Here is a 16,596-nt window from a genome sequence, read left to right on the forward strand (position 1 = left end):
TATGATAAAACGGATGTTGAATATTAATATTCTAGTATTATTTGTTCCTCTTTACTGTTCAAATACACTGGCTATCATTATAAACCCCTGTTTTAATAACTTTAAAATTTAAATCTAGGGGCGGATGTGATCAGTTTCATTATTATGATTTAGCTCCTTTTGTAATTTAATTTTGAATAAGAATCAAGATTTTACCGGATGTGTGCAAATGAATCATTGATAAGATTCAGAAACTGATACTCATCAAAGTGTGTTGAAATGGGGCAAAGTATAAACTCCAAAATCTGTAATGGTCAAGGTGAATGGAGATGGTTTTCAATTACAGCACGATCATCATGTAACAACTTCTCTTAGTGAAAAAATTTGTTTGGATTATTACTAATGCATGATACTATAGGCATCAGTTAAGTGGTAGAGGAATTAGTGAGAAATTTGAAACGAAATGAATGGAATTTTACGTTCTACTTTTCTGCACCTTAAGGGCTAATAGAGATGATGTGAGCAATTTGGCTCAGGTTTTTGGTATGAATATTCGGTATTAATTCAAGTGCATCAACACTGAAACTGGTATTAGGTGTTGTAAGAGATATTCTTCCATAGAAGCACTGGCCTAGGTCTTAAGTAGAGACTATGGATTTCAACATTAGAATACATCAATTTGATGAGAAATTACCTATTTCTGGAGAGATTTACAAGATGAATTCATTTCAAATTGTATTATTCTAAACGACAAAACAAAACCTTGGAAATGTTGATCATGAATTGTTAAATATTGCATGCCAGAGCAGAGAATCTAGATTGTCATTCGATATCCTTAATGACAGTCATTATTCTAAGTATCGTTTGAAACCATTTGTCAGTCACGTCATTGATTATTTAAATATTCAAGTTACATATGTGTTAGGATGTAAAAATATAAGTAAAAAGATCAATAACTGGGAGAAAACATTTATACAAAATCTCTTCAATATTTGGTTTTAAAACTGGAGTGGTAACTAGTGGGTTTCAATATGGTCGTCTGGTGACACATTTGACGTTCGATGTATTATTATGCGAATTACTAAAGAGGATTGGAGAATTAACTATGGTGAATCGGTGAATAGTTATTTACATTACAATGATGTAGTTTTTCCTCTTGAATTATGCCTTTTCCTGTTTGAACTTAATAATACTTGTAGTCACCTGTGGGTCGTGTGAAATGGATGGTAGAATATTGAATGTGTATCAGGATCTATTTAGCTATTTAAACGTGGATTTTTCTGTGTCAAATATGGAATATTGAATCATGTGAAGTAGAAATTGTGTCAAGGAAAGTTTTATGAATTTGAAGTGACTCAACATGTGATATTTAAATTTCTAGAGGATATTTGAATTTTAAATTGTGTCAAAATGATGAAATGGAAGAAACTGTCTGAGGACAGTGACAATCCATTGTTACATAATTTTATGCAGGTATAATGGTATTCTTTTACATCCAGTCTTTATTTGCCATAATCGTCCAGTTTTGCCTTATTAATTTCTCTAGATTTCCCTCCAATTTCAAACCCTCAAAAGCACTCATTACAAACCAATTCATTTCCCTACCATGTCATACCTGTCAGGTGATTCATTCTTTTTCATTTTCAGATCATTTAGTTTGATTTGAAATACAGAAATGTAGACATAGTGGCATATCTTTTGAGTTCCCTCTCCGTGAAAAGCCTGTGAACCCATCTCTCCCCCATGACAATTCTGTGGCTCTACCCCCTCTACCCCCTCCCTGTCCCCGAACCCCTGAATGTGCAAATTGATTAGTTTATACCTGAATTAGTTAATGTTGTCAAAGGTGAGGAATAATTAAATCCTAACACAAGTTATTCAAGTTTAATCAGTTAAACTGCTAATATAAATTGAATGAATATGCTGGAAGGCATATTGAAGACTAGACAATGTACATGGACTTAATAATCAGAGTAAACCATCAGTTACAATAATAGACAATTTTGCTTGATTAGAACTGGTCAATAAGAACCAGGTACATCAGGTAATCATGTAGGCAATTTTGCTTGATTAGAACTGGTCTATAAGAACCAGGTACATCAGGTAATCATGTAGGCAATTTTGCTTGATTAGAACTGGTCTATAAGAACCAGGTACATCAGGTAATCATGTAGGCAATTTTGCTTGATTAAAACTAGTTTATAAGGACCAGGTAAATCAGGTACTCATTGATATTACAATAATATTGATTTTAGCAATTATCAATTATTATAGGCTGAGATCAAAGGACATATCGTGGATCTTACTGCGGTAGATTAAATCAATCCTTTATAAACACTACTTCCTGTCCAGGCTTCAGGTGGAAAGGGAAATGAGAGGTGATTATTCCCCTTTGATGTTTGATGAAGTACCTGTGAAGAGGTGACTGTCCAATCAACCTATATTGAACTTTGTCTACTTCAATTTCTACAATTTCAATTTATTGATTAAGTTAATGACATGAAACAGATTTGTCTCTTTGATTTAAAATCTCATTTCAACTCTGAATATGAAAATGAAGGAACTCTTTAAAGGGATGACCTTTCAGATTTCTTAAATCCTTGCTAATTACTAAATATAAAACTCAAAAATAAAATTCAATAACCCAAATATAATGGATTTGAAATGTATGGAGCTTTGATTATTTGTGATGTAACAGTATTTGATGAGTGGACTCTCAAAAGAAATTTAAGTTGATAGGTCCAACTTAAAACAAAGTTTGCTATTTACAAGAATTTTTGAAATGATTGTGGTCTGACTTGAATTGCCTTGTAAGTTGACTGACTTTGGACTTTTCTTCAAGAAAGATGTTCTAAAAACAAATATTTTTTCTCAGGGTAGATGAGAACCCTTCAGGGTCCCAGTCAAAATCGTCTCTAATAATAGAGAACTATGAAAATACATCCTATACAAGGCCAAATTACTATAATAAAGATCGTCCAATAATCAGCCTCTACTGTACTTAATATATAGGTAGTGTTATTTTAGAAAATATAGTATCTCCATTCCTTTACACCTTTATTGTTACCTGGTCTTATTCAACCTTGTTAAAATATTGTTGAAAATTCCACTCTCAGGTGAAACTGTAACCTGATCCTCTGTGAAAATATAACCTACAATATACTTGTGTTAAGATAATAGGTTTATTTCATAACCTGTATTATATGTTATTGGATATACCTATAGAAGCATGGGTGTTATACCTTAAAAATAGTCACGATCAAAAGGAGTGGCTGCACATCATTGAATTCAACCATTTTTTTTGTAATGACTCCTACACATGTCTATGTATATACATCAAAAGATTTAGCAATATTGATAACAGTTTGATAAGTGCACATTTTTATTATTTTGACAAGTAATAAATAACATGACGTATATAACATGGAAATATAGCCCATTACATCGATGCCACATTGCATCATTACACTAATGCCACACAACATCACATTAATGCCACAAACCAATGCCACATGACACCATCACACTAGTGCCACATGACACCTATGCCACATCAAACCTATGCTGTATTACATCAATGCCACATGACACTGTCACACTAATGCCACACAACACTATCACATCAATGCCTAATGACACCTATGCCACATCACACCATCACACTAATTCCACATCACATAATTGTCACATCACACCTATGCCACATCAAACCAATTCCACATTACACAATCACACTTATGCCACATGAGACCTATGCCACATTACATCAAAGCCACATAACACCATCACACCCATGCCATATTATATCCATACATTTTTCTACAAAACTATATTTCAATCAAGGAAAAAATACTAATACACTTATCATTGTTGAGGAAAGAAAAATGCACCCCATTTGATAATAAATTAGCCTTAGTCCTAATGTGTTGTCTCTTATATTTTGCAGGTGTTTTGGCATCTTGATGTATTTAGAAGAAGTTATAGAAGACTCAATGGTCACACCTGTATGGGAAATTCCTGTATTTTCTGTGCTTTAAAGGTAAGACTAATTTTCAATTATCATTTGATTTAGAGTTATGTTAAACTTGTTAACTGCTGCATACAACTTCTCTGAATTTGTTGGCAACAACCATTTTTTCCTGATCATTTCAATCAAAGTTCCTGAAAAAATCTATACTAATTACAAATTTTTATCATAAAATTTTGAAAAAACCTGGGTCTGATTGATTGACTTTTAACTATTTGACATACATACTTGATATGTCAATTTGATTGATTTTAACAAATTTCAATCAAGACACTTGATTGAATTGATTGAAACAGGATAAATGCTACTTGTAAGCTATCGACGATGTTGAACAAGCATTGTCCAAGTTATAATTGGTTACGACAATGTAAATAAAATGAAAGTTTGTTTTACAAAGTAAGTAAACAAACAGAATGAGTAGTGTATTAAACCAACACAAAGCGTGTGCCTTAGTCACGCTTGAAACTCAACTATGCATATTTTTTTTACATATATATGTAACTTGAACTAATACTAAATTAAAAAGAAGTGTTTTTATAGATAAACGATACTTTAACGACCTTAAAAGGTCAATAGGTATCGTAAAAAGACCCTTATTAAACTTCTTCAACTTCTCAATTTTCAAATACTTAAAGTTTCATTTCATTGAGCCTCAAGTTTTATACCTTACAAGTATTTGAAAGAGTTTTTAATATTTTGAAATGGATTTTACCTTAGTTAAGTTTTGGAGATTAAAGGCTGCTGTTGCCTCATTCAATTTCTCTTCTGAAGATTCTTGCTCATTGCCAAAATTCAAAAGTACATTCTATTGAAGTATATGATAAAGAGAACATCAAAAACATTTTGTGTATTTTTTATCCCGATATAGGAAATGACATTTTGATAGATGTTTCAAACAGTCAAGATATCCCAACTCAAGTTTTTTCTATGCAATTTCTTGGCAATGGAAGAATTTACAAAACAGGTGCCCCTGATATTGAACATGGTTTGGAGATAAGGTGACATTCAAGTTTAAATAAAGTTTACAATGACATTGTAGAGATGATCCCAATAACAACAGTGAACTGTCAAATCTCATTCCTTCATTAAACACAAGTTACATCAATCAATAGGCTGCTCACTATTGTCTCTCTGAGGTAACATTAGGACACTGATTTATTGTTTTAGATGCACACAAGGGAAGCAAGCAGACTGACATTTAGCGCATAGGTTTTAATTTCCAGACACTGGTCTGAGGACAGCTTTCAAAGCCATAAAAGATAGTTACCAACATTTACTTTAAGGGCTAGGCTTCACAGAATTTTGATTAAGATAAAACTCAAATTTTAAGAATACAGTAATTTAATTGGTTAATAAAGTGAGATTTTAAATCAATTTTATTGATTGACCAATCATATGATTGGTGAGCTTAAAGAAACAAAAGTAAGGATTTCATAAAATTGCCTTCCGGGCAATACACATAAGTTTATGGGGATGTAAAGGTAACAATGTGCCCTGAAAAAATTTTACATTTGGTTTAAACCTGCCCCTGTAAAAGTCTCCCTCCTTCTTTCCTTTAATAACAGAAATTTGTTATTACTATGAAAGAAAAATAGCTGCCTTTGATTAAATTGAATGATTTTCTTTCAAAAGTATAATTAGTCATTTTTAACAAAAAAAAATGTTTCTTTTAACTATGAAAAGAAAAATATTGAAGGGCACTAGTTTAGCAATTCATAATAGAAAATTTTAATCAATTTTAATCAATTTTAACCTAAATATGAAAAATCCAATTTGAATTAACTGTGAAAAGAAAAACTGTAGAAGTGTGTTTGTAGCCTACTGATTATTACAGCTGTTGTAAGGCTGAGTTATTGTTAGATATTTATTGATTTTAAACTCAGTCATTTGTCTCCATATAAAACAGTCAATATTTCAGGTAAACACCGGACAAAGCCCTGTATTAATACAGATATTATAATAGAGGCTGTTGACAGGCTTTGTCAGTTTGTCTTCCTACATCTCTATATTCTATCATCACCCGTCATAATATTATAGGTTTATAACAGAACTAATTATTAAATGGCTAGAAAATATAGTTTAATCAGAAAATTACAAAGTAGATTATCCAATCTGTCATTATATTGTAGCTTTTATACATCACTAAGTTATTTCACAAAGATATAATGCAATCAGAAAATGTAATTAATATCACAATATGTGATTGTCTTGCACACAGGACCTAAGTTTACTGTCTCATTCCAACAGCTAGATGCTTTTTACCTGCCAGAATTGCAAGGATGAAAAAGTGCAATAACAAGTAATATTTAGTCACTTGAATGTAACAAATTAAATGCTACAACCCTTAAAAACAAATGTGTCTTGATTGAATGCAATTAGGAATAAAAAGAGCAGGTATTTAATACAGTAGCAGAGCCAAAGGTCAGCCGCCCCCCCTCGCAGCACCGAAAGCAAGCTTTTCGGGGGATATTTCGCCCCCCTCGGACGTAAACTTAGCTCCGCCACTGCTTTGATAGTTGTTAATTACCAATGGTAAATTAAGCTCCAGTAGGTTAATAACTGTTATTCTCTGTAGGAATGATAAATCTTATTAATAAAAGTCATTAGTAGATATGATTATACCAGTATGATGGTGTTAACATATCAATTTAGATAGACAATGGTCAGTAATGAATATCATTTACTAAGTAGTCTTAATAATATACTTATTAATAAGTATTATAACTAATTTTCTTAAGAGGGCATTATAGCACTTTAAGTCCTGGAAGTACCCTAGTTGAGAGCTTAAATTGTTCAAAAGCATGATTTACAGGGCAAATTTCACTAGTAGGGAATTGTTTTTCAGATTTGGTGGAGCTATGATAGTGCCTTTGCGAATATAAAAGGCCTAAAATTTCTATATACTTCAGTGAATAACTCCTGCTAAAATCAAAACCAAAATCAGATATTTTGGAGCTACAGTCAAACATGACTGGCAAATACAATTAATTATTTTAAATAACAGATCACAATTTTATGGTATACTACTCCTTAGTTGTGTTTGTTATTTAATGTGATCTCTACCCCTAAATGTCGCTAAAGGATTAATCAATTATTTTGGTTGTTACTATCAGTAAAACAATAAAGATCATTAGCAAACTATTAATTGCAATCTTAGTAATGGAATTTATAACACTAAGTTGACCACATGTTGATTATAGGTGTGTAAAACATAGATATTGATAATTATGATTAATATACCTATTTATTAGTGAAGGTAGTAATTATATTATAATGAAAATAATTAAACTGGCATGGGGCAAGTTTTGACTCTTTAGAATTGATGTTTATTGGGTCTGATTTAAAAAGTGAAACGTAAATGTAATACTTTAAATACTTGTTAATAAGTACATTGAGATGGTGGTATTTGTCCTGATGAGGATTTCATATCTGAAACACACAAATGCAGCATGAGCCACTTAAAGAAAAAAAAACGAAAATTAATCTATACTACTTGATTTCTTTGTAAACACTCTCTATCAATTATTTTTTTTCCTTAAATTTAATTTTCAAAGATAAAATTTGAAGATTCTAATTTATGCGTAATTTTGATTAATTAAGATATTTCGCAAAAAAGAAAAATTTAATTTGATGACCACAATTATTTCGATAAATTATTTAGAGATAAAATGGTGTGGGATGGTAGAAAATTGAACTGTTTTTTGTAAAAAAAAAAAAGTTGATAACTTTGTCACCTAATTCATCATCCCTCGATAATTAATAAAAAAAAACTTGTTAATGATAATTAAGACATGTTTTGACGAATTTTCATAAATATTTTCTGTCAATTTTTTTGACGTCAATAAATATTTTATCCGATACTCACTTCTGAATTCTTGATGAATCACAGAAAAAAAAATCTGAAAACTAGGTAAAATGCTAGATGGCTAGAATACTATAAATCTGGTTGATTTGACTTTTTAGAAACATGGTATGTATATTGATTAATTCATTGTCATTATGTGAGCATATTAAGAAATTTTTTTGCAGACTTTAAGTAAATTCACGAGTTAATTGAAAGATGAAGTTTTATATGTTAATAAATTTATCTTTTCAGATTATATTTACACAATTTCAATACAGTGACCAGAAATCACTCCATCCTGATGCATTACGGAAAGCATTGGCCGAGACGTTTGCTAATCAGCAGAGATTCCAATTGGGACATATGGATGATGCCGCAGAATGCTTTGTAAGTATAAGATTGTACAGTATTTTGTTATGTTTGTGTTAATATGAGGATAGGGTTTTGAAAACAGACTGTAGTTTAACTAGTAAGAGTATTGGAATCTTGACATCGTTTCATTAAAAAAATGGCTATCTTGGGTTTAAATGTTTAAATCTATCTCATATTGCATATATCGTTAAATATTTTGTTTTGTTGTCACTCTTCTCGGCTCATTTATGTTAAGAAAAGTTGTTATGTCTGATGTACAACTAAAATCGAAATGTTCAGTTATGTTCACAAATGTTTCTATGTAAAACGTTTAATTATGTTCAGAAAAATTCCTATGCAAGCTGTAAAACTATAAATAAGAAACAGATTGATGTCTATTCAACTAGTCTATGTTTAACATTATTATTTATGGTGGTAATTTTCCAGATCATTAATATTATATATCTAGTATAGATATAGGTTTATGGAAAATATATGACCAGTAATAATACATGTTAATAGATTATATGATTTTGTATAGGCACTTAATGATTTTCAATCTCATGTGTGGAAATATCTTGGGATGTATTTTGATGAAGATTTGGCATTTAATTAATATTTCTCTAAATTTCAAATCCTACTAAATGTAAAAGGTTACTGTCAGATGGACACTTAATTTATATTGGCATATTATAATGGTCATGTATGGGAATTTTTATTTCACATGATACAAATGTTCACATGCTATAAACCATGCATGGAAGGAATTTTTAGTCATATTGGAAATGGTCCATATACATATTTCTAAGACTTAACAGTTTGTTTATGAACATGTCTACTACAAAAACCATGACCCTTATCGAATTAGTGTGTGTTTGTTGTTTGTTTATAATAGATTAACTCCCTTTGAAGATTTGATTAAACAGTATTGATGTCTATAAAGAAAATAGATCACCCTTCATTGTTTATATTTATTAAATCTTAACAATATTTACTTTACAATATGTTACCATGACAACACAATATATCAATTAAAAACATCAAAAGAAGGTTTTTGTCGTGGTACATCAATATGCTCCTGTTTTCGCTTTAAGATTAATCTTTGTGACAAACTTCACCTTCTTGACAAATGTGTGCCAAAACTTTCGCATTGATCTAGTTTATATTCTGAAGCTCCCCAACTGATGTCCTACCTCTCAGCTTATCGAAGCTTTGGTTGACAACATTTTATTGGATCAATCAGCCTTGAAAGAAATCATTATAATTTTTGATTGTCTGAAGATCATATAGCATAAACAACATGGTTTTTTAGGTTCTGTTTTAATAGTTAATATCTGATATATATATACATACTTCAGTACATCTTAAGATTTTAAACTTTGAAATTGGAATGCATTTTATTTATCAAAGGAATTGGAGAAAAGTCTTCAAAAGATTTTTTACCTTATTGCTTAACACATGCAACAATTCATCACCAGTGTTTGAAATTTTGATAGATAACAATTGATAAAGAAAAAAAATCTCCTGTTTTTCCTCAATGCAGTTTTTCTCAAGCATTGACACTTTGATCAATGAGCAATTTGATAAAAACAATCCAAAAATAATCTGACAAAATCTATTGAGAATTTGGTCTTTATCAGAGAAATATATACAATGAATGATGTGGTCAGCTTGTCTGTTAGAGAAATCAGATTATCACACACAAATGAATTTTTCAGATTTTATGAATAGAAAGTTTATATCGATAGAAAGATCAGAAAAAGATTAAAAAAAACCTATCAAATTATTTTCCGCATTATCAGAAAAGTGAATAACAAATTAATCGGTCAGTTTGTCTTATCAATAGATGATAAATAACATTCAGCTTAATGCGTGGTAGGTGTATACTTGTTGATCTGTTAGACAGGTTGACTGACAGCCGGACACACCTGTATCAATAACATGCCAAGTCTATCGTTTACGAATAAATCAAATATTATATTGGTAACTTATCATTAGGAGATCTAAATACAGAATAGCCAATATAGAATTTATAACCATTCAAATTCTCTATAACAAAATAGGTCTCAAATGAATATGCACATAGGGAAAAAAAGATCCATGAAGAGTTAGCATGTGTAATATAGCTAACTTATCATTAGGAGATCTAAATACATAGCCAATGTAGAAATTTCTTCTGGTAACTCTGTAAATATATAACCATTTCAATTCTCTATAACAAATTAGGTCACAGATGGTTATGCACATGCATGCGAACAGTTAAATATAGTGATTCACATCTTATATAGATTCATGCACAATCAACTTTGAAGGAATGAACACAATAAAGTTGTGGCTGGTGAAGTTTCAGATGTCACTAGATCATAATGCAACAAAAATAATACAGTGTTCATGTATGATAATGCTGTTCAATAAGATCAAAAAACCAGTTTTAAATTTGCATCAGGTGTTCCAATGGACTGAACATGATATGCCTTTTTGAATACACCCACTTCACAATAATTGCAAGCTGTTAAGAATGAATAACTGATTCAGTAATGTAATTTAAAATTGTAATTGCTATACATATATTATATTACAATTGACTAACTGTATATTCATTACATTTTTACAATCTCAGTGTCGCTTAAAACACACCAAAACTGCATCGGTAAAAAAAAAGTTCAATGAAAGGCTCTATTCAATTATATTCATAAAAAAAATATAAAAATATATTGAATTTATAATTATTCGGCGCCTTGAACAAAAAATGGAATTATTTCTTAAAAAAATCGATAATTTTATGACGTGAAATAAAATTGTAATAATCAGACGTAACAGCTGTTCGTAATAAATAGGTCGTATTTAACTCGTAGATATTATTTTCATTAATAATCATTAAAAAAAATTGCAATTTTTATATTCAAATTGAATATTACATTGATTTCTAATTATTTTGCCCTCATCAATATTTTTTTTTGCTTTAATAATCACTTCTAATTATAATGATAAACTTTCCATCATTGGAAACTGCATGAAATTTAAGAAGTATATTCATTAGTTTATTAATTATTATATTAATTTGATAAAACTTAGTTATCTATGAGTGGTTTAAAAGAGATACATTTTCTTTTAATTATGAAACATGTAACCAGTGAAGTTTTTCAAATAACAATGAGAGTTTCGCCCTTTCCATGACAAAAATTATTTTGATTGCGCAAAGATATGTTCCCGATGGAAAAAATTAATTACGTAAAAATGTTATTTTTATATGTGAGGTATCGTTTTGATCAATAAATTACATTTTTTCAACCAGAATCAGAGTTCTGTAAATGTTCCCTTAATTTTGAATTTTTTATATTTTTTCAGGAAAATATTTTACGTCGTATCCATTTCCATATCGCTAATGATTGTGAAGAAGACACATGTAATGCCCCACACTGTTTACCTCATCAGAAGTTTGCTATGCAGGTGGTTGACCAGGTATGTATTGCTTTTGTATACTTCAGTTGCAATGTCTATGCAGGCCAACTCTGCTTAAATTTCCCTCATTGTACACTGCATATCTCAGTTTTGATTTTTGAAAAGTTTAAAAATTATTCCTGATTTAATCAGCTCATGCTGTAAACATGTGTTTTTATGATATAAAACCTGCATCGGAATGGATATGACTTTTAGCATATATGTTCGATTTGTCAAAGCAAGGCAAATTGGGCTTTTAAATGCTGATCAGGATCTGCAATATTTAAAATTTTATGTCCAAGTGTCAGCATGGTACAATGCTTGTCATTATTCTGGAGTAAAGCTCATCACAGGGTTAAAGATCTTTAACCTACTAAACAATTGATTCATTTAACTGACCAACAAAACTTCATGATAAGAACGACAGCATCACATCAGACATTCCTTACTGCATTAATTCTCTCAAACATACACTAATCACCTATGTCCAAACCTCTGACAATGCAACTATTTCGATCTACATTGTTGTTGTTTATTTATTTTGACACCTGTGGCATGTTTTGTTACACCTTGACTATTGTTTATTTTTATTGATGGTTAAACACTGACCAATTCACACCAGGAACAACTATGTCTAAAAACAACAAATATTGAACAACACTTCTACAGACCTTCAATAAAATGGTCATTAGAGTCCTTTTGACATGATAGACCATTTTTCACATGATAGACCATTTTTAAGAAAACTTTAAAAAAGTTTAGCATCAAAACAGGCCAATAATGTTGTTAAAATATGCATACTGCTAAATCCTGAATATTATGATACGTGTTGTTATACAATGTGTCAAAATTAATGAGAGATATTGTTTTGAAATTGATAATCTTATCTTATTTTGTAATAAATTATCCACTTGTTAATTCGTTGACAAGTAAATGTGTGATATTATGGGAAGTTTTTTGATATTGATTTCCTTTGAATCTTTGTAAATTGTATAATTACTTCCTCCTAACTTGATAAAAAAAAAAACCCCAAAAAACTACTAAACTTGACGAATAAGCACATTTTTCCTTGAAAGTTATTTGATAATAGTAATTGATTTGTTATCTCATAAAAAAAACATTGAACTAAAAATTGTACAGGATGCATAGAAAAGGATGTTAATTAGACCTATTAGTAGATCATGTTTCATTAGAATCCAAAATGTTCAATAATACGAAGTTGTTGAATTTCATAGTTTTTATAATAAAATATTAATATTTTATATTGGCATAGGAGAATGAGGGTTATTAAATATATTTGTATAGCAATAAAGAAAAGTTAAGAAATAGCAATGTTTTAAAGTGTTCTGTTACATGAAAATTAAAAACTTGTTGCTTCCCCCTCCCCTTCATTAAAAGAAAAGGAAATTTTGGGGGTCAATGAAAATAGACACAAATTCTATTTAAAATGTCTGCTGTAAAATATTCTAACCAACCAACAGCCCAAAAAATTAAATGTTGTCAAGAGTTAAAGATTTGTTTATTGTTTATCAAACAAGGAACAAGACCACTATTTTAGTAAACAAATCACCTTCAAGCCAATACTGAATTAATGTCATCATTTTGACACCTGACAAGGGTTATCGTAAACATAATGATTTCATTATACATCCTCATACCTTGAGTAACATCCATTGTCTTTTGTGGTAATGCGAACCATCAAGGGAGATAATTCATACTATTAATGTATTGAAGCGTGTAATGGGAATGATAGGACATCTCAGGGATTTAGATTGAAAATTTCTCAGGTGTTCTAATTGGACTGTGTCTTCAACACAAGTGGGAAAATACTCTGGGAGAGTTACGTCCCTTGACTGATTAATGATGCGATAAATTTGTTACCTATTTAATGCCATTATGTAGTTGAAGTCAAGTGAAACCAGACCACATATAGAATATCCTCTTCCCATTTTCTTTTTTCTATTATTTATTTATTATTTATCTATATAATGACTGGCTTCATTGAATTAAGACAAACCTCAAAAGACAAACACCAAACTTGCCTTGAATAAAATGTTTAAAAATTTATCATCATACTCAATATATAAAATTCGAAATGGTGTGAGCTAGGTGACAGCTTTGACTGAAGAAATTAATACAAAAGGTATTCTAAGACACATTCTTATTGTGAAAAGGGCCGTATTTCTCTGTCATGATTTCTTGTGTTGCCCATTCATCTATTTTCAAAAATGGTTTGTGACTGATTTAATGATGAATTGCCACATTTTTTTATTGTGATAACAATGTTGTTAATGTTAAAAGTGATATCATGATATTCATGTATGATATGATCACAGCTACTTATCTTTACAATTTCAAGATGGCCCATATTACAAAGTTACAATGTGATTTAGTATGTGATGAACGGTCTGATTTTCTAAGCATGATAATAATTCTGTTATTCAGTTGTAAGAGATATCGGTGAAGATCGTGATAACAAGACAATAAGTTAATCAGTACCTTAATAAGACTGGCTCTGATATTCACCTTGGGGCTAATAATAAATAAAACATGATATTCAGAGTGAAAGGTAGATTGAAATGTGTTGAATTGACATTGTTTTTAGTAGTAATAAGATTATGAATTAGTTAACAATTCACTTCAATGATTTTTATCAGTTCGAGTGTTCGTATCAGATGAATCATGCAATTTTCACGTTAACGTTAACGTGCCCATCTTCATTTGTATAATCAGATGGTTTAAAGTAGGATGTAAAACTCCATTCATTACAAGTTAGCAGCGTAACTCGACTTTTTATCAAATCAGTAGTGAAGTAACTTGTCTTATCAAAAGGGCAGAGTACCTCAATGTCAAATAAAAGACTTGTGCACTATCTTGCAACAATGTCAAAGTTGTTATAAGTTGTAACAAAACGGGTTTCAATATGCACGTAAAGTTGTACGTGCTTCAAAAAACTTGTCTCCAATTTTCTTTAATGCATAAAGACATAAAGTCATTTAACAGGTAAAAAAAAATCTAAGGTGCACTTAACCTGGACCATTGAAAAAGATAGCTTTTGACATTTTGCATTTAAATTGAAGAAAGACACATGATATTGTAAATAGTTTTGACATTTTGCTTTTAAGATGAAATGATGATATGAAAATGTAAAGAATTTTGAAATTAGCATTTTAAAAAAGTCGCTTTGTCAACAAAGGTATGATACTTGAATCCTACAAAGATAAAAGCGACTGTATGCCTATTTTCGTGTGTATGTTTTAGTACATGCCCCTTTTATCTAAAGTCTTTGAGTGTGCATCTGATAATACATACCCTAGATATCTGATTGAAGGTCATATTGTAAGTAGGTTAGGTAAAATAAAATTGTGATAACTGATATCATATTAGTAAATATATCAGTTGTAAGGGCTGTAGTAAAAATATTGAGGTCAAAACCCTTCATAGATAACTTTAATACTTTTGATTTTAAGGGCCTTTGACTGAGAAGATTTGAGGATGTGAAAATCTAGTATTTTTCACCATTTTTCTCATCAGGAAATTATGTCAATCAGAAATGCAGAAACTGAAATAATAAAATAGTATAATAATAGTCTTTGAAATGTTAAATTCAGTAATATTTGAAGTTTAGTTTATTTTCTGTATGATTCTTGAAAATGTATTATAAGGCACTGTTTGTGAATTTAGTAAAAACACATAATGGGCTGCCCCAATCAAGCTATCTCACTGTCCTAAAGGTAGTAAAATTTGTAGTAAATATGTTAATGAATGTTAAGGTAAATTAGGTCATGCCAGGTGGTGGTTGAGATCTCTCTGGCTGTAGAGAGAGAGAGGGAATCAAATCTATGGCTTCCTTTCTCTACTGACTACTCTGTCTCACTGTCCTAAAACATAGTAAAATTTATAGTAAATATGTAAATAGCCTAATGAATAATAAGGTAAATAAGGTCAGGCCAGGTGGTGGTTGATAAATTAAAACAAGTTCACCTACTGACATCTCATCTATCATTGGTAGACATGTTGGTGACATTCTCATCCTCTCAGTATATTATATACCTGAATTCTAATCAACTCTAATTAAATATTCATCACATCCCTGTGTTTTTTATTTACCTGCGTGGCAGTAGTAAATGTTATAAAATGCCTCAAAGCCAAATTAATTGTATGAAGACAAAAAAATCTGTCAAACAGTTTAAGCTTGTATTTGCCTTTGTGGCATTATTACTGAACATAAAAAAAGCATCAAAGTCAAATAGATCTAACAATACTAACACTTTTACTTGAACAATGAATTAAATACATTATGCAAATATCAAACCACAAAACATATCCCAGGTTTTTATTTACCTGCATGATGTTAATACATACATAGAAAGGTATCATAGTTAAATTCAACTTTAAGTATTCTGATGCACTAACTTCAATTTGGATAAGAGAATATGTGATACACAATGTCGTATCACAGTTGATCAAACATCAAATCACAAACAACATCTCATACACGATGAAAAAGAATCAAACAAAAATAAACAAATCTGATAAATTACACCTGATATTTTTTATGTTGCCCAAAAACTAGCGTTAGAAATGAGCAGCAAATTTTACCCTAAACTCTCTTGAATAATAGAGGCTCGATCTTTCATTTATTTAATTCATTCATCAAAGCGACTACCAGTAATTTTTTTTATTCTGCCCCATTATCAATCTCTACCTGTATTCAAGTGAAACTGTGATATACCCATCTACACAGTTGATTCTATATAATAACCTTGTTTATGTCTCTCTCTATTACAGGTTATTTGTCCATGTGGTGCCACTTCCAACCCATTAAAATTTCATGAAATGGTTCATTATATATCATCTAGTGCTTTAGTGTAAGTGTTTTCTGATTTTTTTTATGGGCTCCAATAGACCTTATTAACACCTCGTTTTTGAGACACTTTTTAAAATAATGTCC

General features: G+C 30.3%; 1 protein-coding gene across 1 annotated transcript in view; it reads left to right on the plus strand.

The window, feature by feature from the left end:
- LOTGIDRAFT_109924 (hypothetical protein) overlaps positions 1-16,596 on the plus strand; it is a gene marked incomplete at both ends in the record, with an annotated part of 46,062 nt that overhangs the window by 26,327 nt on the left and 3,139 nt on the right. Inside the window, 4 exons of the mRNA XM_009047268.1 lie at positions 3,926-4,018; positions 8,103-8,237; positions 11,550-11,663; positions 16,434-16,513. Of these exons, the coding sequence (XP_009045516.1) occupies positions 3,926-4,018; positions 8,103-8,237; positions 11,550-11,663; positions 16,434-16,513 (422 nt within the window). The remainder of the gene's footprint in view (positions 1-3,925; positions 4,019-8,102; positions 8,238-11,549; positions 11,664-16,433; positions 16,514-16,596) is intronic.

Source organism: Lottia gigantea, assembly GCF_000327385.1.
Source record: "Lottia gigantea unplaced genomic scaffold LOTGIsca_11, whole genome shotgun sequence".
Taxonomy (NCBI): Eukaryota; Metazoa; Mollusca; class Gastropoda; family Lottiidae; genus Lottia; species Lottia gigantea.